Genomic DNA, 20,596 nt, shown 5'->3' on the forward strand with positions numbered 1-20,596 from the left:
TTGGTTAGGTCTCCCAGTGGTTTTACTTAGCAAGAAGTATCACGCAAGCAATCAATTTCAAAGGGACTTCAAGGTTCGAAAACAACTCAGCAAGGGTGCGGGAGCCTGCAGCTCCCGGGCTTCCAGAGCACCTGAGCTCCTGAGGTTTGCATGTCACCACCAGCCTCTTCTCCATCTCTAATCAGAGCTGACTTTAAAGGGACAGGAGCTGTGAATGGAGCACCGCTGTCCCCTCCAGGAGAGCAGTGGTCACTCTGGGCACATCTGGGTCAGTCCAAAGCTGAAAAAGGTGGGAGCTGACATGATCACTGGATAACCGGGATACTAGAATAAGGGCAGATACACAAGGTTCTGAAGTTCTGTCTACAAAGCAAATTGTGTTAAATTAGCCATGCTTCCTAATCTTTGTCCCATCCTGATAAACATTTAAACAAAGGATATTTGTGCATCTCACTGGAATCAACTTGAGGGAGCTTAGATAATTCTAAATGGAGCTTTGTGGATAATAATTAATTACATTTTATTTACTGATATAAAAAATAAAAACAAAAATCTCTCATACTATAAATTATTGGAAAAATAATAAAAACAAAGTATTGGGTAGATATAAATTGATAACAATTCTGTGATTTTTTTAAAAATGAAAAACTAGAGCATGCTTCCCTGCATCTAACTTTTTTATATCAAGTTTTATGTTTAAAATGTCTGCACACAATTCCTGATTCAGACATTTTTTTTAATTCCTTAGCTATTTGTTTATTTATTTATTTTTAATTATTATTTATTTATTTTTGGCTGTGTTGGGTCTTCGTTTCTGTGCGAGGGCTTTCTCCAGTTTCGGCAAGCAGGGGCCACTCTTCATCATGGTGAGTGGGCCTCTCACTATCGTGGCCACCCTTGTTGCGGAGCACAGGCTCCAGACGTGCAGGCTCAGTAGTTGTGGCTCACGGGCCCAGTTGCTCCGCGGAATGTGGGATCTTCCCAGACCAGGACTCGAACCCGTGTCCCCTGAATCAGCAGGCAGATTCTCAACCACTGAGCCACCAAGGAAGCCCCCTGATTCAGACATTTTAAATGATAATCTCTTCAATTTTTTTAAGCATAGTTAATTTACAATGTTGTGTTAGTTTCAAGTATATAACAAAGTGATTCAGTTATATATATATATATAGCTATACGGTAGGTCCTTCTTTACCTATTTTATTTGGTACATAGTGTATAGTACTGCATACATGTTAATCCCAAACTCCTAATTTATCTCCCCCACCCCATCCCTTTTGGTAACGATAAGTTTGTTTTCTATGTCTGTGAGTTTATTTCTGTTTTGCAAATAAGTTCATTTGTATCATTTTTAAAAAATTCCACATATAAGTGATATCATATATTTGTCTTTATCTGACTTACTTCACTTAATATGATATTTTCAATCCTTGATAGTCATCATGGAGAAAAAACTTTCTTGGTGCAAGAAGTGGTGATAAAATGTGAAGCCATTCATAATTTTATGTAAGATTTTGTATAGCAGTAGGTCATGCATGTAGGTATGAGCACAGAATCCATGTACCACTTGATTCATCTTCACGGATACCCAGTAGCAACACCCAGATCAGGAAACAGAATGACATCAGCATCCCAGAAGCCCCATTCACACCCCATTCTCCCAGTAAATACTCTCCCGCCGTGCCCCCCCCGCCCCGCCCCCTCCTCTCAAAGTAACCACTGTGCTGACTTGTGCAAGTGGGATTTATACAGATATGCTTGCACGTGTGTTCAGGTGCACACACGTAGCAGTTCTGCAGGGCCTCCATCTGGCGCTGAAGTTTCTGGGTCACCAGGTTCGCACCTGTTCAGCTCCAGCACATTCAGCTGAAGTGGTTCCAACAGACACTCCTACCGGGAGTACAGAGCGTTCCACCTGTTCTATGTCTTTGCCAACATGTGATATTGTTAGTTAAAGCCATTATTTTTTAACAATGATTCATAAATTCACAGCAGTCAAAGTTACATTTAAAGCTGTTACATTTAACAGCTCTTTTCTTCCATTAACAACCAGTAACGCTGATGTTTTTCTCTGACTATGTGACTGGATTTTGAATCCAAAAGAACTCAGCCACACCAAGTATTTTGAAACCACGAAACTCTAACGCACAGTTTGGGCAAGCAGGGCGAGAGCGCTCCCGCTGCAGCCAGCTGGGATGTCACCGAAATGCCCTCCGAGCTGCAAATGAACAGACTTTTCCTGAGGATGCAAAGACAAGGATTCCCCTCCCCCCAGGCCGAGGGGGCTCCCCGTCTCACGACTCCCGGGGGACCACTGAAGGCTCACTGGCCGGGGCGCGGCAGGCATCACCGCCCCACACCTGGCTTGGTGCACTCACGCTGCTGATTCCTCCTCTCAACCAGCAAGCCCAGGAGGCAGCAGGCATATCATCATCCCCACAGTACAGAGGGGGAAACCGAGGCCCCAAGAGGTCAGGGACTGTCCCCACTGAAGCCAGAAGCCCTTTGCTGCTGTAGAGCTCCGCTCACAGATGCCACCTTCTGAGAACAACATCCCGCTGGAGGACTGCAGGCTCCTGCAAAGGGAGGAATGGGAGACCTGAAAACTGAACCCCAGAGGCCCACGTGAACGGGGCACAGAAGTCAGGTGAACATCCCGAGAGGCCAATGCTATGACCTCAGGACCTACAGATCACCTGTGTGTCCATTCTTAGCGGCCTCCCTTTCTTTCCACTCCTCCCTTTCTTTAAGTAGCTGAAGTATGGAATTGGAAGATTCTACATATACACATTTTCCCTATCCACCGAAGATATATGTTCTCTGTTTTAAACTTTTAAACCAGGTGAGTTTAATCTTTTATGTCTTTTGAAAACAAAACAAAAAACCAATTAGGTCGCTCTGTAACTTTCAGGCTGTGGACCCTGGGCAAGTTACCTACTGCTCTGTGCCTCAGTTGCCTCATCTGTAAAATGGGGATAATAATAGCACCTACTGTGAAGATGAAATAAGTTGATACATATAAACGGCTTTATGTTTTTTCACCTTCTTTTAACAACTTTATTGAAATAGTAATTAACATACCTTGACGTTTACCCTTTTAAAGTGTACAATTCAGTGGTTTAGTAGATTTACAGAGCTGTGAACCCATCACCATGATCTAATTCTAGAACATTTCATCTCCCCAAAAAGAACTCATTAGCAGTCACTCCCCACCTTCCAACACCCCCTGCCCTTGGCAACCAGTAATCTACTTTCTGTTTCTATGGATTTGCCTATGCTGGACATTTTATATAAATGGGATCATACAATACCTGGTCTTTTGTGACTAGCTTCTTTTACTTAGCATAATGGGTTTAAGATATCAATATTCATCTGTGTTGTATCGGGTGTCAATGCTACATTTCTCTCTTTTTTGAGTGTGTATATGTGTGTGTATGTACATAATTTATTTTTCTTCTTGGTCCTTAAAATTTTTTCTAAAATTTCTTTTTTCCCCAACTTTATTGAGGTATACTTACAAATAAAAATTGTACATGCTTAAGGTGTACACTGTGATGATTTGATATACATTGTGAAATGATGACTACAATCAAGGTAATTAGCACATCCATCACTTCACATAGTTTACCTTTTCTGTGTGTGGTGAGAATACTTAAGATCTACTCTCCTAGCAAATTTCCAGTATACAAGTATTTTTAACTATTTTTAACTATAGTCACCACTGTGTACATTAGATCCCCAGAATTTATTTATCTTATAATTGAAATGGTCAACAGGCCCATGAAAAGGTACTCAACATCAGTAACCATCAGGGAAACGCAAATCAAAACCACAATGAGATATCACAGACACCTGTTAGAATGGCTATTATCAAAAAGATAAGAGAATTCCCTGGCAGTTCAGTGGTTACGACTCCACATTTTCAATGCTGGGGCCCGGGGTTCAATCCCTGGTTGGGGAACTATGATCCCTGCAAGCTCAGTGGCTCGGCCAAGAAAAACAAAAACAAAAAACCAAAAAGATAAGAGATAACAAGCGTTAGTGAGGATGTGGAGAAAGGGAACCCTTGTGCACTGATTGGTAGGAAAGTAAGTTGGTACAGCCATTGTGGAAAATAGTATGGAGGTTCCTCAAAAAATTAAGTAGAACTACTGTATGATCCAGCAACCCCACGGTTGGGTATATATCCAAAGAAAATGAAATCAGGATCTCGAAGAGTATCTGCATCCCCACATTCATTGAAACATTATTCAAAATAGCCAAGATATGAAAACAACCTAAGTATCCACTGACAGATGAATGGATAAAGAAGGTGTGGGATATGTATACAACGAGATATTATTCAGCCATAAAAAAGAAGGAAATCCGGGAGGACGTTTTATTATGCTAAGTGAAATAAGCTGGACACAGAAAGACACTACGCTCTCACTTATATGTGGAATCTAAAAATGTCAAAGTCACAGAAGCAGAGAGTAGAATGGTGGTTGCTAGGGGCTGGGGGGTGGAGCAAGTGAGGAGATGCTGGTCCAAGGATAAACAGCTTTAAAATATGCATGGTGCCTGAACGTGCTGAGGGTTTGCACATCATGAAGTGACTCTTCTCACCCTCCCTGTGGGTGCGTGGGCCTCAATTTTAAATCTTCCACCCTATAGTAGAAGCTCTGCCTGTACTTATTTCTGTGATTACTTCAGGACCACCTCTCACGCAGAGTCTGCAGTGGTTAAGCAGGACTTTTCCGTTGAGTAGGCATTAGTGATGATTTACCACAGAGAGGAAGGGAGTGAAGAACTCAAGACAAGCTGGCACCTGGCTCCCAGAGTGCTGGAAGGTCCTGACAGAGACCTGGGTCTTGAACCTTCTCCTGTGCCAGGTGATGCTGACTCTGGAGCAGTAGATCCACACCTGCACTTAACTTTGGGGAACAGATCATTGCTGTCTTAGTCAGCTTGGGCTGCTATAACAAAAATACCATAGACTGGGCAGCTTAAACAACAGACATTTATTTCTCACAGTTTCTGAGGCTGGGAAGTCTGAGATCAGGGTGCCTGCCTGGTCAGGTTCTAGTGAGGGTCTCTTCCTGGTTTGCAGGTGCCATCTGTTTGTGTGTCTAGTCTCTTTTCCTTCTTATAAGGACACTAACCCCCTCATGGGGGCCCCACCCTCATGACTTCATCTAAACCTAATTGCCTTCTAAAGGTGCCACCTCTTAATACCATCCCGTTGGGGATTATGATTTCAACATAAGAATTTGAGGGAGACACAAACACACAGAACATAAGAACTGCTACTTGACTGATAACAATCACCTGTCTCCCTGTCTTTTTTATTGTGTTTATTTGATACCAGTCTGTCTTCCTTCCAGGTGTTCAGCTGCGTGAGGGATGGGGGCTGCCTTGAACCTACTGCTCCTGGTAATTTCAGAGTCTGTTGGGGAAAAAAATGAGCCAAACAGCAAGTCTGGACTTTCCTTTTTGAAAATGTATTCATTGGTAGAAACTCTTCAAGTTGTCTCAGAAAACTGTTTTTATTCAAACATACTGGACACACTTAAAAATATACTGAGACTAGATGGAAATTGTTTAATGAGAAAAATTTTGGTTTCAATGTTTGATGATGTGCAGTCACTCTCACAACTCTGTAATTTATGTGACAATAATCACAGAAAACATCCTGCTTAGGTTTACAAATAGTTAAACAGATAATCCATTTCTGAATTTGACACCGTTAACACATAAAGGATTTTTTTTTCTTTTTGGGTGGTGACTGGTAGCTTGTGGGATTTTAAGGTGGTTTTTTTTTTTTTTTTGCCGTACGCGGGCCTCTCACTGTTGTGGCCTCTCCCGTTGCAGAGCACAGGCTCCGGACGCGCAGGCTCGGCGGCCATGGCTCACAGGCCCAGCCGCTCCGCGGCACGTGGGATCCTCCCGGACCGGGGCACGAACCCACGTCCCCTGCACCGGCAGGCGGACTCCCAACCACCGCGCCACCAGGGAAGCCCGCTTGTGGGATTTTAGTTCCCCATCCAGGGAATGAATCCGGGCCCTGGCAGTGAAAACGCAAATCCTAACCACTGGGCCGCCAGAGAATTCCCCATAACGGATTTTATTTTATTTTTTAAATTTTATTTATTTGGCTGTATTGGGTCTTAGTTGCGGCATGCAGGATCTTTGTTGCGGCATGAGGGATCTTTCGTTGCGGAGCACGGACTTCTCTCTAGTTGTGGTGTGTGGGCTCCAGAGTGCACAGGTGGGCTTCTCTCTAGTTGTGGCACAAAGGCTCAGTAGTTGCAGCACACGGGCTTAGTTGCCCCCTGGCAAGTGGGATCTTAGTTCCCCGACCAGGGATATGAACCCATGTTCCCTGCGTTGGAAGGCGGATTCTTAACCACTGGACCACCAGGGAAGTCCCCCCATAAGGGATTTAAAAAAGTAGAATAACAATACATTTCAAGAAAACAAGCTGTTTTCTTATTACATTTCTTGAGAGCAACACTCATCTCAAGCCATTGACGCTCTCACAACAGACGATGGAACAGCAAGGCACTACAGAGATCAATGTCGAAGAAGCCCTGGGGTGAGGCTAACGGAGACTCAGCCCAAATCAACAGCGTCCACAGTTGCTTGCCTAGGAGGAAGTTTGTCCTTTGGGAATTCTAGTGGGAAAGAATGACTTGATGATAATACCTTTTCACTGGAAAGCCCAACCTCTGTGTGCACCTTGCACAGTACCTTCTGCGGCGGTTCTCGACGCTCTGCTTCGCTCGATCATTTCGGGCAACTGAGTGCGGGAACTAGGTGTAGAAGGGATGCCACAAGGATTACCTGGGCGACAAGGGGACAGCGCCTTTCGTGCCAGCAGGCGAAGACGTGCCGCTGCCCAGAGAGCTTGCTCTGTAGCCAGAAGACTTTTTGATGTCAAGAAAAACCAGACCTGACCCGCCACCCCACAGCGTCAAGGTGAAAGCAGGTGACCGTGTCTACAGCATCTAACGAGAAAAACTCCATCTCCTGACATCTCCCCACCGAAGGGGCAACGAGGGCTGCGTTTGGTGAGGCTGGCATTGAGCGAGGCAGCCCCGCGCTCCGAAGGGACGCGCGCGGTCAAGGGTCCGCAAGGTACCGGGTCCGGCATCCCGCCCCCCGGACTCTCCCGCCGCAGGAGGCGGGTGATGAACTGAGAGGGCTCAGGCCTGGAACCCCGCCTTGGGTGGTACTGGGGCCAGCTCTGGGCCAGGGCTCTTGGAAGTGTTATTACCCGCCCGCCCGCAGGGCAGGGAGGGGATGCCTTCGATTCCTAGGCCCTACCGGAAGCCGCGCCTTCCGCGGAACCTGGGTGTTGCTCGGCGCTCGGCTCTCGACTGCTCGCGCCTGGCGGCAGCTGGGGCTCTGCGCTCGAGGGGTCGAGCCTGGCCCGCCCCGGCAACGGCGCGCGCTCGGCGGCGGCCCTGGGCCTGGGGCACGGGGAGCGGAGGCCGCGGCGGCCGGCGCTGGAATGTCGGGGAGCTCGAAGGTGGTGCTGGGCCTCTCGGTGGTGCTGACGGCGGCCACCGTGGCGGGCGTGCATATGAAGCAGCGGCAGGACCAGCAGGTAGATGTCACGGGCCCGCGCCTTCGGGCCCGCGCGGCGGCGGAGGCCTGGGGCCTGGGGTCCGGCTCCGCGTGGCGCCGCTTCCTCCTCGCCTTTCCTTTCTCTCCTCCCGCCTCCCCCGAGGTGGGGAGACCGCTCCCTGGGGCATCCGGGAAGTGGGGGCGGTGGTCCCCGGTGCTCTGGGCCGGCCCCGCCCCCGCCCCGCGGGTGTCGAAGCGCTGGTGAGGCTTCCCCCGCCTCTCGCTTTCGGGAATTGGGAGATATACTTGTATGGGGGGTGAGTTTTTCCTTCTTAAGGAACAGTTTGCTATGGAAACTAGATTCTGGGGACGATAGAGATAGCGGCCTCCAATTTTTCTCTTTCCGGTGGTTTTATGTGGGGAAACATCCTTGATTTGACCGCTCAGGGGCTTGTCAGTCTTGCTGTGTCTCTCAGTCTTATTTTCTTCCTTTTCCCATCGGCTGACGTTACTGCTGGGCCCCCGTGCGCCACGCTCCGCCCCGGGCGCGTCGGGAAACAGAGATGAATACGCGCAGCTGCTCCGGGGGCGAAGGCCGAGCGCGAGCGGGGGCAGCCGGGGTGTGTGTGTGGGGGGAGGGGTGCGGTGGAGCCCGGTTGGCCCGGGGTGGACGCAGGCCGCTGGGTAAGTCACTGTAAACAGGCTTGTCTGCGTGGGACCGCGCCGGGTGCTCGGGGTGCAGAGATGCAGCAGGTGAGGCCTTTGTCCCGTGTTCACACTCTGGAAGTCACAGGAGAGGAAGCCTGTGATGATACAAGATTTTAGGGGAGGGAATGAAATGATTAATGGTGACAGGGCGCGGAAGAGATTAGAGATTGGGATTAATGTAGTCGTTCTAAGGGGTTAGCTTTTGGAACAGAAGCGGGAGATTTTCTTCTCTAAGAAGGAAAAGCTGGTGGCTGGAGAAAATTTGAGATAGGGTAGAAGATGCTATGTCAGATGTAGCTCTGAGGTCAGCGAGCAGGGATTTTCCGAGTGTGGAGTACGGCTGGGTGAAAGCTTGGTTCTGACCTCCAGCTACACGTGCGATTGTTCCTGGAAGTTTTTACCAGGTAGCAGCCTGGGCCCTGCTCCTGACCTATTGAATCAGAATCTCTTGGGGATGCGGATCCCACTTAGGTACGCTTTAAAAGCGACCCAGGGATTCTAACATGCAGCCAGGGTTGAGAACCACTGTCAGAATGGGACAAGTGTAAGGTTTAGGTATTTGGAAGTTAGAGGTTGAGATTGACCGGAATAACCTGTGTGTGTTTTATGTCCAATTATTCATTGCGGGGTTACTTTCTAGCAGCGGGAAAGAGGAGGACAAATGTTTGACACAGTGGGTGTGTTGGAAGGTTCAAGGAAGCAAGAACTAAAACGATGACTGTTGTCCCCCATTGTTTCCTGACTGACTGCCACATACCAGGCGCTGTTCTAAGCACTTTACGTACATCAGCCTTGATCATCACAGGAGCCCAACAAAACCAGCAGTGAGTACTACAGGAGGAGCCGCGTTCTAGGTGTTAGAGTTGTAATGGTGAAGAGGTCTCGGTGCTTAGTAAGGTAGTCAAGTGGAAGTTGCAGGAGGGATGTGCGAGGCAGTAGGCACAGACTTTGAAACCTGGAGGAAACTAGCGAATGCTGGATGGAGAGCAAGATCCCAAGCCGAGTGCTAAAGTCCCTGAGAAAGGAGGGGAGGACCTCAGAGCAGGTGTGGACGGTGTGGGCTTTGGGGCTTGGGTGGCGTGTGTAGGTGTGTCCTGATGGAAGAAGCACAGGAGAGCATGAGCTGGGGAGGGAGGAGTGGAATGAGAGCCTCCGATTCTGCATGGAGATCTTGCCAGGGGCACAGGGTTCAGGACAGTTGGTTTTCAGTTGTGTTATCAGTCCCAGGACTCTTAAATTACCCAGCTTCCCCTGTAATGGGGACTGGAGCCCTAGGCCTGGAGGAGGGCCAGCAAGTAGGTACTTGGTGAGTTGTTAAAATAGACATAATGGTAATTAAAAAAACCCTACCCAGGCCCTGCCCCCATTATTCTGCCTCACAAGGCCACTGTTAAGTTATTAGAGTATTTTATGACCTGTAAAGTGTAAGTTATTAGTAATGACTGGATTGATGCTTTAGAAAGTCTCATCTTAGATGCCAGGTCCATATTCTGGAATTTTCTACATGTCTTTAGTGTTTATCAAAGTAACGACCATCAATGGGCCGTTATGTTTCCTCTGCTGGTAGCGTTCTTTTTCCCCTTCTCTCCCCATTATGTAATTGTAATTTTTACCTTTTCTCTGTACATAATAGAAGAAGCCGAGTTCTTTACTTTCTTGCATCCTTACAGTTTGTTCAAATTTTAGTAATTTTCTTTCTTGGGTGTTTATTATTCAATTAGGACAATTGCTAACAGGAATGTAGTTCACAGTTACTCAAGTAACTCTCATCAACTTGTTTTTTCTTTTTTTTGGCTGAGCCGTTGCTTGCAGGATCTTATTAGTTCCTTGACCAGGGATAGTGTCCATGCCCCTTGAAGTGGAAGTGCGGAGTCCTAACCACTGGACCGCCAGGGAAGTCCCTCATCAAGTTTTTAAAGCACCATATATTAACTAAACTTTTAAAATTCAGCATAGTGGCAGTTTTTCTTTTTTAATTGTTATTTCCCATTTTTATATTAAATGATGCAAAATTTCTTAAAGTATGATAAGAGGTCTGTAATAATACTATCACGCTACCAAGTTAATTTGATGGTTTATTACATTTACATCTACACAGAAAGTTAAAATAGAAATTGAGTACTTGGAATCTAAGAGTTTTAAGTGTATTTTGGTAACACTGATTTTAGGACTTGAATGACACAAGGAAGGGAACCACCTGTTCTGAGTTTCACTAAAATCTGTTTCTTAACATTTTTAGAGGCTTCGTGACGGAGTGATCAGAGACATTGAGAGGCAAAATCGGAAAAAAGAAAATATTCGTCTTTTGGGAGAACAGAGTCTTCTGACTGAGCAACTTGAAGCAGAAAGAGAGAAGATGGTGTTGGCAAAAGGATCTCAAAAAACGTGACTTGAAATGCGTGTGAGATATTGATGGAACAGACAGCGTTAAGTGTGTGTGAGTGTTGATGGAGAACAGCTTAGTGCGATCTTCAGCCTTTTTGTGGTCACCGTCCTTTTAAACTTGATCAGAAAAAGGACGATGGATCGTATATTCTAAATAATTGCTTTAAGTGCCCCTTGTGTCTGAGTAGAGTCAGGCAGACGCTCTTCTGAGAGTGTGTTTGTGTGGTCAGCAAGGAGCCCCTTCAAGCTTAGTGTCCAGAAACTGGGATTGTTCCCAAGAGCACTGAACCTGCAAGCCGGGAGGGATGGAGAGTAACATCCATCTGAGCAGTTTGATCAGTCGGCACGACGATGAAGCCACAAGAACGTCCACCTCGGAGGGGCTGGAGGAGGGGGAGGTGGAGGGGGAGACTCTGCTGATCGTCGAGTCAGAGGACCAGGCGTCTGTGGACTTGTCTCACGACCAGAGCGGGGACTCCCTAAACAGTGATGAAGGGGACGTGTCGTGGATGGAGGAGCAGCTGTCCTACTTCTGCGACAAGTGCCAGAAGTGGATCCCAGCCAGTAAGCGCTTCTCCTTTCCTTTCCTTTGTCAATTCCTGCAGGAAGGTTTGTTTTTCTAACCTGTGAGAGAAACGTGAATGTGAAAGAGACCCAAATAAAAAGATAACTCCTATGTTTATTATTAGTGTAGTTGATTAACTGCAAATTTATATAAAACGTAAACACATTTGTACTAATATATATTACTGCCAACCTCTATCACGTTGTTAAATTAACATTCTCACTTGTAACCCAAATAAAAATTAGAAAATTGGAAATTCTGTGTTACTTAAAGAGTTAGCCACATTTTTCTATCAGGGTCACATTATTGTGGTTTTGGGGCCAAATTCTAGGCCCAGTGTAGAGCTAAACTTCAGACTCATAAACATAACTCTGGTAGTGTCTAACTTACATGGAAAACAACTGCTATAGTATGTTGATATAAGGTCGGAATTAGGAGATTAAATATGTATTATGCCTTTTTCTAGGGCCATTCGTGTTTTCTCCTTGCTGGCCTCCTTGATCTGCTGGCCGTATATACACGCAATAAGGTGCTTTGCCAGTCATCAGGCCTCTTAACCAAAGCAGGATGTTTCCATTACGTGGAGAGTAGTAAAGACGTATGTACTAGAGGAATACTCTGTGTAATAGAATTTGTAACTAGGTCAGAGAAATTTACGTATGTGTATATGTATATATATTGTTGTGAACTGGGTCATTTTCTGGTATGTGGAGGTGTTTTTAAGATGGATTCATAGTTATTATTAATAAATTAACACCATTTTCACAGAAAGCAAACCTAAAATTTATTATAAGTTAACTAGTTTTTGCTTTCCAGCTGTCTCTGCTTATAGATTCAGGGTTCTGCCTGAAAGCCTGGGTGGCTTTCCCCCATCCTCACAGCCTGTGCTGTAAATGCTCTGCCTCCTGGGGCCCCTGCTAACTGCTCCAGCCTTTCTCCTTCGTGCCCTCCTATCCCCACATGGAAACAGAGCTTTGCAGTTAGGGTGAGCTTTTCCTTCTCCACAAGCAGTTCGTTCTTTTTTTTATAAATTTATTTTATTTATTTATTTTTGGCTGCGTTGGGTCTTTGTTGCTGCACGCTGGTTTTCTCTAGTTGTGGTGAGTGGGGTCTACTCTTCATTGCAGTGCGAGAGCTTCTCATTGTGGTGGCTTCTCTTGTTGCGGAGCATGGGCTCTAGAGCACAGGATCAGTAGTTGTGGCGCACGGGCTTAGTTGCTCCACGGCATGTGGAATCTTCCCAGACCAGTGCTCGAACCCGTGTCCCCTGCGTTGACAGGCGGATTCTTAACCGCTGCATCACGAGGGAAGCCCAAGCAGTTCTTTCTTATCCCTAGGACTTTGTGCATGTAAATTTCCTCTGTGGAACACGTGTCTCTACAGCCTCTATACTCCCCGCCCCACACACAAACACCTCTTCACGTGCCAATTCTAGCCATCCTTCAGGCCCCCCGTCCACCCCACTTTTTCTAGCGCTGCTGTCTTCCTCATGTGGGTGGGCACCTCTTTTATGTGCTCTCACGTTGCCCCACAGCACCCATCACATCCCTCTCCAGGGTTTCCATGTCTCCCAGAGCATCAGCATCAGCTGGGGAACTTCAGAAAATGCTCTGCTTCCAGAGGTTGATTTATTTTGCGGGCGATAGACCTGGGCATATATTTTTTTTTTTTTTAATTTTTAAAAATGTTTTATTGCGGTACGCAGGCCTCTCACTGTTGTGGCCTCTCTCGTTGCGGAGCACAGGCTCCTGATGCGCAGGCTCAGCGGCCATGAATCACGGGCCCAGCCACTCCGCGGCATATGGGATCCTCCTGGACCGGGGCACGAACCCGTGTCCCCTGCATCGGCAGGCGGACTCTCAACCACTGCGCCACCAGGGAAGCCCCTGACCTGGGCATATTTAAAACACAAAACTTCCTGGGTGGTTCTGATGCACAGTCCAGGTGGAGAGCCTCTGTGCTGCTGTGATTACCTACTCTCTCCTCTGTAGCCCTCACCACATCAGTAAGCCTCTGAGAGCCAGCACCGCGTCTGTCTCAGGTGTTGTGTTCCTGGTTCCTAGCCCAGTGGCACAGTGGGAGCTCAGATGTTTCCTTGGAAGAATGTGTGAGGAGACCTCCTGTAGGGGTCGGGAATGTTAACAGTTGGAACAGCCAGTGAGAACAATCCTACCTGCCTTAACAGTGTCTCTTCTGAAAGTCCGGGGACCACAGAGCGATCTTCGTGGGCATGCACTTGATGTTAGAAGAATAAAAACCTTCTCTACTCCCTTCTCCATCCCCATCCTGCCCTCACAGGCTGGCTGAAAGAAAAGGAAAAACACAGCCTGGGAAATTTGGGAAATGGCTGGTAGATTGATGAAAACTTTGGGTTACCTCTGTTCTAGATCCACCTGTGATGTGCCTTTTTGTTTTCCTCCTAGGTCAGCTGAGGGAACAGCTCAGTTACCTTAAGGGCGATAATTTTTTTAGGTTTACTTGTTCTGATTGCTCTGAAGATGGCAAGGAGCAGTATGAGCGGCTGAAGCTGACATGGCAGCAAGTGAGTTAAAGCTCTTTCTCTAGAATTCATGGGGTTGGTCCCCGCCCCCCCCTTGCGAAATTTATTGGAATAAGTAACTAGGGAATGAGGAACCTACATATGAGCTTCTGAGTTGTTTTGAGGGTCACTTTATTTCACAATGAAAATCATACTGAATGTGTGGAGAAAGGAGTTCTTAGTAAAAATACTGCCAACTTAGTGAATTGGGTTTGAGATTCTGAAAATCCCACCCACGGTTTCATTTATACATAATACCAAACTCTGATTTTAATCGAAGAGGTTCACATTTTTTTAGCAGCTATTTTTAGAAAAATAAAACCATTCTAAAAAATATAAAGATGCTGAATCAACATGCTGCACACCTGAAACTAGCAACTAGTTGTATATTGTAGAGCAACTGTACTTAAATTAAAAAAAAAGTAAAGATGGTCACTGTAATCCCAGCCAACTATAGCCCGAACAGTATCTTTTAACTGATCTCCAGGTTGTATTAATTTTTTGGGTTTTGTTTTTATATTAATATGTTTATAACAAGGCACCAATGTTATATGCAGTCTTTAAGTTCTAAAAATGTATTAGACATCCCTCACTCAGTTTTTATGTTTATTCATTCGACAAATATTGAGTGCACATGACGAACCAGGCACTGTTCTAGGCCTGGAGAGTAGAATCTCGTGGAGACCAGCTGATCCTTCTAGCTGTTTCTTCTTTGTGGTGAGTGAGACAGCCAAGACCCTAGCCCCAGGCAGTAGACATTTATTTTAGATGATAGGCAGACAAATAAACAAGTTAATTACCCCTAGCACTTTTTGCTGTGAAGGAAATAAACAGGGTAATGAGAAAGATTTTAGGTTGTACCCTCCAAGGCACTTAGGGTGTTCCTTGTAAATTGTAGCTGTGTTCGCAGCCAGAGGCTATCGTGTTAATTATCAGTGCTTTATTAGGACATCTGTTGAAATCTGTCAGTGGTGATCTTAGGGAGCCTTTTTGGACTTGCCTGAAAATATGTAAGTAGAAAATGAATGGAAGTTTGTATTGAGGATACAGTCTCATGAGTATTCTAACTGGGATTTTTTAAAAAGTGTGCATGGGATACTGTGTCTAGGCAAGGTCAGATTAATATTAGTAGATTATTCTGCATGTGTGCACACGTAGGCAGATTTGCATTTGGCCTGCAGGTAGCTTCTCATAAAATTGTAAAATGGAAGAAGAGCAGATGTATGTAATTTGTTACTTTCAAGACTATGAGTTTTCTGTGGAGATTCTTTTTTAAAAGAAAAAGTGGCTTTTGATTATATTGCTCAATATATTGGCAGTATTGGCTCAATTTGCTTTTATTTTTTTTTTTTTGGCGGTACGCGAGCCTTTCCCTGCTGTGGCCTCTCCCGTTGCGGAGCACAGGCTCCGGACGCGCAGGCTCAGCGGCCATGGCTCACAGGCCCAGCCGCTCCGCGGCATGTGGGATCTTCCCGGACCAGGGCACGAACCCGTGTCCCCTGCATTGGCAGGCGGACTCTCAACCACTGCGCCACCAGGGAAGCCCTCAATTTGCTTATTTAATCAGACTAACATTTCTTGAAAATTATTTTTTCACTTCCAAAAGACATATGGATAATAAATACCCTGGGATAATGAAGTGAAAACTGGGACCAGACATACCTGGTTCTTGGAAAACTACTGCCCATTGTTTCTAGTTGCATCTCTTTTCCTTTCTCTCTCTCTCCCCCTCCCTTTCTCCCTGTCTCTCCCTCTCTCCCTCTCTCCCTCTCCCTCTCTCCCCCTCTCTCCCTCTCTCTCTTTCTCTCTCTCTCTCCCTCTCTCTCTCTCTGTCTCTCCCTCCCTCTCCCTCTCTCTCCCTCCCCCTCTCCCTCTGTCTCTCTCACGCAAGAGCTAAAAGAGGATCCGTTGGTCTGGAATAGACTCTATTGATGTCATATTCCAATTGGAATGTGGGTTTTCTTTGTTTTAAATCTTAAAGTTTGTTGATTTATCAAAATAAGAAGTAGAAATACTTGTTTATATTATAAAATGCCAACAGTAATGGGGTGACTAAAAGGCCCCTTCCACACACTTTCTGTGTCCTCCTCCTCGGTGATGTGTGAACAACAGTCTGAAAAGTAGGGAAGCTATCAAGTAGGGTAGTTTTTACGTTCTTGTCCTAGACACGCTCATTATCTTTCTACATGCTCTTCAGCAGATACTTGGGAGGTGCCCGCTGGGCTGTGCCAGCCTGAGCAAGGCCTTGGAGCTGTGCTGGTTCCCAGGGCCAGCCTGTTACTATGAGCTTGGGCTGGTGGTGTAAGAGCAGAAACACAACTGGGATTCGTTCTTTAAGATTACAAATTCCAGAAGGGGGAAAACCATGTCCTTCATGATTGGATTTTTAGTTTGCTCAGTAAATATGGTGATAATAGGAAAAGTTATTTGCAAGTAAGTATGTGAATTTTAACTTTCTAAAGTCATGAAATGTTTCCAAAAAAAAAGTACTGGAAATGAAATAACACACTTGTGTCTGTACCACAGAGATTAACAGTGAATACACGTTTCCAAGTTACTCTAGGAGTCTGAGTGGGCAGAAGAGCTCATTCCATCCTTTTCTTAAGGTATTTCTTGAGCAAAAGCGTTCTTAAATTGTAGTAAAATATATGTAACAGGGCTTCCCTGGTGGCGCAGTGGTTAAGAATCCGCCTGCCAATGCAGGGGACATGGGTTTGAGCCCTGGTCTGGGAAGATCCTACATGCTGCGGAGCAGCTAAGCCTATCACAACTACTGAGCCTGCGCTCTAGAGCCCGCGAGCCACTACTACTGAGCCCATGTGCTACAACTACTAGAGCCCGTGCTCTTCAGCAAGAGAAGCCACCATGATGAGAAGCCCACGCACCTCAGCGAAGAGTAGCTCCCACTTGTGGCAACTAGAGGAAGCCTGTGCACAGCAACAAAGACACAACGCAGCCAAAAAGAAATTAATAAATTTATAAAAATGTATATATACATAACAAAGCTTACCCTTTCCACCGTCTTTAAGCATACAGTTCAGTGGCATTAAGCACATTCACATTGTTTTGCAACCATCACCACCATCATCTCCAGAAAGTGCTCATCTCCCCAAAGTGAAATCCTGTGTCTATTAAACAACGACTCCCTGTGAACAGTAACTTTAAAGGGAGAGGTTTGTTGGCTGACGCAGACCTGATGCAAAAATGAGTGGAATGATTTGAAAAGTCTGTTCATGGGGTTAATTGGCAGACTGTCTGCAAATTTTACAAGTTTAAGGATGGGGGAAGTTGAGACTTGGTAGGAGCATCAGAATCACCAGGCCCCTTTGAGGGTGTGGTTGTAGTTCTCCCTGTTGGGCCATCGGGATTTGGGGCTGTGAACATCGATGTCGGGGAACGTGAACTGCAGTCTGTTAGACCCTGTACAGCCTTGGGCTACTCCTCATGGAAAGAAGAGTTATGGAAGGATTCTCTTTGTAGGTTCTGCCCCCTTTTCAATTGCACTGGCCCAAAATTAATCATTACTTTTATTAGGTTGAAAACATGGTTTTGAATAGCATGTGTAGTTTCTTGTCCATTTATGATTACAAAATTGCGTTTAGATGCGAAGAGAAATGTCTAATAGGATAATCACTGAAAATGTTAAGAAGGATTATTTCTTGATGGTGGATTTAAAATGATTTTTACTTCCTTCTTTGCTCTTTTCTCTTTTAGTGAAGTCTTTTACAGTGAGACTGTGTTATTCATATTTCTGCAAAGTACTTTCCCATTTGGGGCTGTGAATTCATTATCTGTTAAATACAAAGTTGGATTAGATGTGGAGCTGGGGGTGTCCTCCTCTCTGAGGATGGGCCAGGCAGCCAGGCCTTTCAGGTCCCTGCCCCTTGTCTATTCTGATTTCATCTCAGGAACAGTTTCCACAGCTGAGAAAGGCTAAACCCAGAGTGGATGGTACCTCACGTTAACTTCAGCTCTGAAATTCTGAGAGTCTATTGTTTCTGCCCTCTAAAGAGCTTAGAAAAGTATGTGTGCAGGGGTGATGCTTGGAATATTTAGTAAAGGTCAGCACTGTCCATCAGAAATGCCGGCTGGAGCAGGCCCTGTGGCCTCCTGATGCCATTGGTTAACACGGTGTTTAGCGCTGCCTTTGAGTGGTGGAGGGGGACTGGGATGGGGGCTGCTTAGGGCAGTAGTTACTCTTCACCAGTTCAGCCACACAGCAGCCTTGCACATGTAACATGGGAGGAACAAGTGCACGTGATTAAGGGGAACAGTGATGCTCATCTATGGAAAGCAAAAAAGGAAGCAGAATTCTATCCTGAGAATATTCCAAGATATTATCCTTCCTTTTCCCCCCTCTATTCATACTCAGAGTATAAAACAACACACGTTCCCCCCTGAAGTTTACCATCCCTGTCTGTGCTTTTCTCCCAGCCTATTCTGCTTCTGTTTCAGGTGGTCATGCTGGCGATGTACAACTTGTCCCTGGAAGGTAGTGGGCGTCAGGGCTATTTCCGGTGGAAAGAAGACATCTGCGCTTTCATTGAGAAACATTGGGCTTTTTTGCTTGGGAATAGGTAATGTGATTTTTTAAAAATCTTATACTTGAATGAAGATGTAAAGAATAAAGTATATGAGACTTGAGACAGCCTAATGCTGGCCTTTAGAGAATTAGAGTAATTACTTGTAGCAGTTACTGAGAATTTTTTAATCCAGAAAATGTTGTTACTTTAAGTTAAAAATCGAAGTAGAAGTTTACATAATGACAAGGGTAGGTTTCCATACTTCCTATCCTACTTTTGGAGGAAACTGTTGGTTTCTACTGAGCAGGAAGACAGTTGAACAGATTCTTAGAATGTTAAAAAAATAGAGACTTTGATTAAATGAGGCAGTTTAATAGTTGGGTAGGTGACTAATTTGAGGATAGAGGAATATTATGTCCTTTAAAATCAGTGCCTTGTAGGAGGTCAGAAGACGAGAAATGATGGCAGTTATTGACTGCACTCATTTAAGTTGCTCTTGGTTGATTATTAGTATTTGTGTTTATTAACTCTGGGAGGTAGAAATCATTGTATACTGTTTGGTATTCACAGTGCTTGGCCAAGTCTGGGCACATTAACACGCATATGGTTTATTCCTTTGATACTCTTTTCATCATGATGCTTTGAATTTGCTGCTGAGTGCTTTTCTGTGACCCCTCCTTGGTTCATCAGACTTAGGGGTGCCGGGGCACAGACATACACACCAGATGTTTTAACTAAGGGTCCATGTGCATCTAGCAAGATTTTTATTGCTGTTAGAGGTTAGCAAGTTTGCAGTTGCATTGGCGGATTGTTTGAGATTCTTTCTTTAAAAAAAAAAAATGTATTTATTTATTTGGCTGTGCTGGATCTTAGTTGCGGCATGCGGGCTCTTAGTTGTGGTATGTGGGATCTAGTTCCCTGACCAGGGATTGAACCCGGGCCCCCTGCATTGGGAGCATGGAGTTTTAACCACTGGACCACTAGGGAAGTAGTGTTTGAAATTCTGATTGTTAGTTGCCTTCTGAAGTCCTGTGTGAGATTCATAAATCTTGCATAATTGGGTCGGTGTGGACACGATAAAGGTCAGAGCAGGGAGTTTGTGCTTGTCCTCACTCGGAACTCCTTGCAGCCCGTTTTCTCGGGTGCTGAAAAGTCACAGCTCTGCCAAAGTTGCTGAGGAATCATGGAGGGGTGACCTTCTGCAGGCTGCTGTGAGGGAAAAATAGAATTGAAAAATAGAACTAAGAAAAGAATTGACAGCATAACTGGTTCTTTTTCTTGAAAGGAAATGTTGTCTTAGTTTAATGATTTAGCTCTATTTATGGAACTTAATACACCCCATTTATAAGGGACAAGGAAGGGAAAAAAACTGATAAAATTAGATCTTGGAACGTTTTCATGATCTTTCAGTGCTGTTCTGCCTGGTGGATTGTCTTCTGGAAGAAGTTGGATTTAAATTGCCTGTTTTAAGGAAGTTGGCGTATTTTAGCAGCAGGTGTTCAGTTTCATTTGTTCATTTCTAGAGCGTGTTCTGAGAGGCATCAGCTGAGGCTCTTTTTCTTTTCAATACTTCTACTGAAAGACATTAATTACTCTCCAGCTTCTTGTAATTTAACCATTAAACTAGTGGGTTTTGGCCATATTAGTGTATCACTTGAATTATCGTTTACTTATTTAAATCAAGTCACTGAAAAAAAAGAAACTTCACACCACCATGGTAAGTGGAAAACCTATATCACTTATATAAATAGAATGAAACTGTAAAAATAAGTGCACTAAAAATAAAGCAATGCTATTGACTTGTAGCTAGATCCCATGACCTGTAAAGGCAATCTGAAACACTCTTTCTTTTTTTTATCATATGATACCATCTATATATTGTTTTCATCCAGGTGTATTGATATGTAATTGACATACAGCACTTGTATGAGTTTAAGGTGTACAGCATAATGACTTGACTTACATACATCATGAAATGATGACCACAAAGTTTAATGAACATCCATCATCTCATATAGATATAAAATTAAATAAATAGAAAAAAATTTTTTTCCTGTGATAAGACCTCTTAGGATTTACTCTCGACAGCTTTCCTGTATAACATTCAGCAGTGTTAATTATATTTATCACGTTGTACAGTACATCCTTAGTACTTATTTATCTTATAATGGGACGTTTATCCCCCCACCTCTGGAAAATCTGATATCTTTTTCTATGAGTTTGTTTTTGAAGTATAATTGATCTACAACCTACATTTGTTTCTGTTACACAACACAGTGATTCAGTATTTCCATATGTTTCAAAATGATCACCATGGTACGTCTAGTT

General features: G+C 44.8%; 2 protein-coding genes across 4 annotated transcripts in view; both read left to right on the forward strand.

The window, feature by feature from the left end:
* Nucleotides 1-7,412: 7,412 nt before the first annotated feature.
* Nucleotides 7,413-10,664, forward strand: PET117 (PET117 cytochrome c oxidase chaperone). The gene is made up of 2 exons (XM_082669600.1): nucleotides 7,413-7,588; nucleotides 10,496-10,664. The coding sequence occupies exons 1-2, from the start codon at nucleotides 7,493-7,495 to the stop codon at nucleotides 10,643-10,645; spliced, it is 246 nt and encodes an 81-aa protein (XP_082525726.1). The 5' UTR covers nucleotides 7,413-7,492; the 3' UTR covers nucleotides 10,646-10,664.
* A 282-nt stretch (nucleotides 10,665-10,946) lies between these two features.
* The window catches only part of KAT14 (lysine acetyltransferase 14), a gene marked incomplete at its 5' end in the record, with an annotated part of 40,566 nt that continues 30,916 nt past the window's right edge, over nucleotides 10,947-20,596 (forward strand). For 2 of the 3 annotated variants that reach the window (XM_082669597.1, XM_082669598.1), the window contains 3 exons: nucleotides 10,947-11,205; nucleotides 13,630-13,748; nucleotides 18,201-18,322. In XM_082669597.1, the coding sequence (XP_082525723.1) occupies nucleotides 10,947-11,205; nucleotides 13,630-13,748; nucleotides 18,201-18,322 (500 nt within the window). Of the gene's footprint in view, nucleotides 11,805-13,629; nucleotides 13,749-18,200; nucleotides 18,323-20,596 lie in introns of all 3 variants that reach the window. The other variant, XM_082669599.1, reaches the window with a different exon arrangement.

The sequence above is a fragment of the Grampus griseus genome (genome assembly GCF_964374135.1).
Source record: "Grampus griseus genome assembly, chromosome: 14".
Taxonomy (NCBI): Eukaryota; Metazoa; Chordata; class Mammalia; order Artiodactyla; family Delphinidae; genus Grampus; species Grampus griseus.

Bases quoted from the DNA above. Each gene is read 5' to 3' on its own strand.
- PET117 (XM_082669600.1), top strand. From the start codon at position 7,493: ATGTCGGGGAGCTCGAAGGTGGTGCTGGGCCTCTCGGTGGTGCTGACG. The intron at 7,589-10,495 runs GTAGATGTCACG...TAACATTTTTAG, and splicing joins AGCAGCGGCAGGACCAGCAG to AGGCTTCGTGACGGAGTGAT.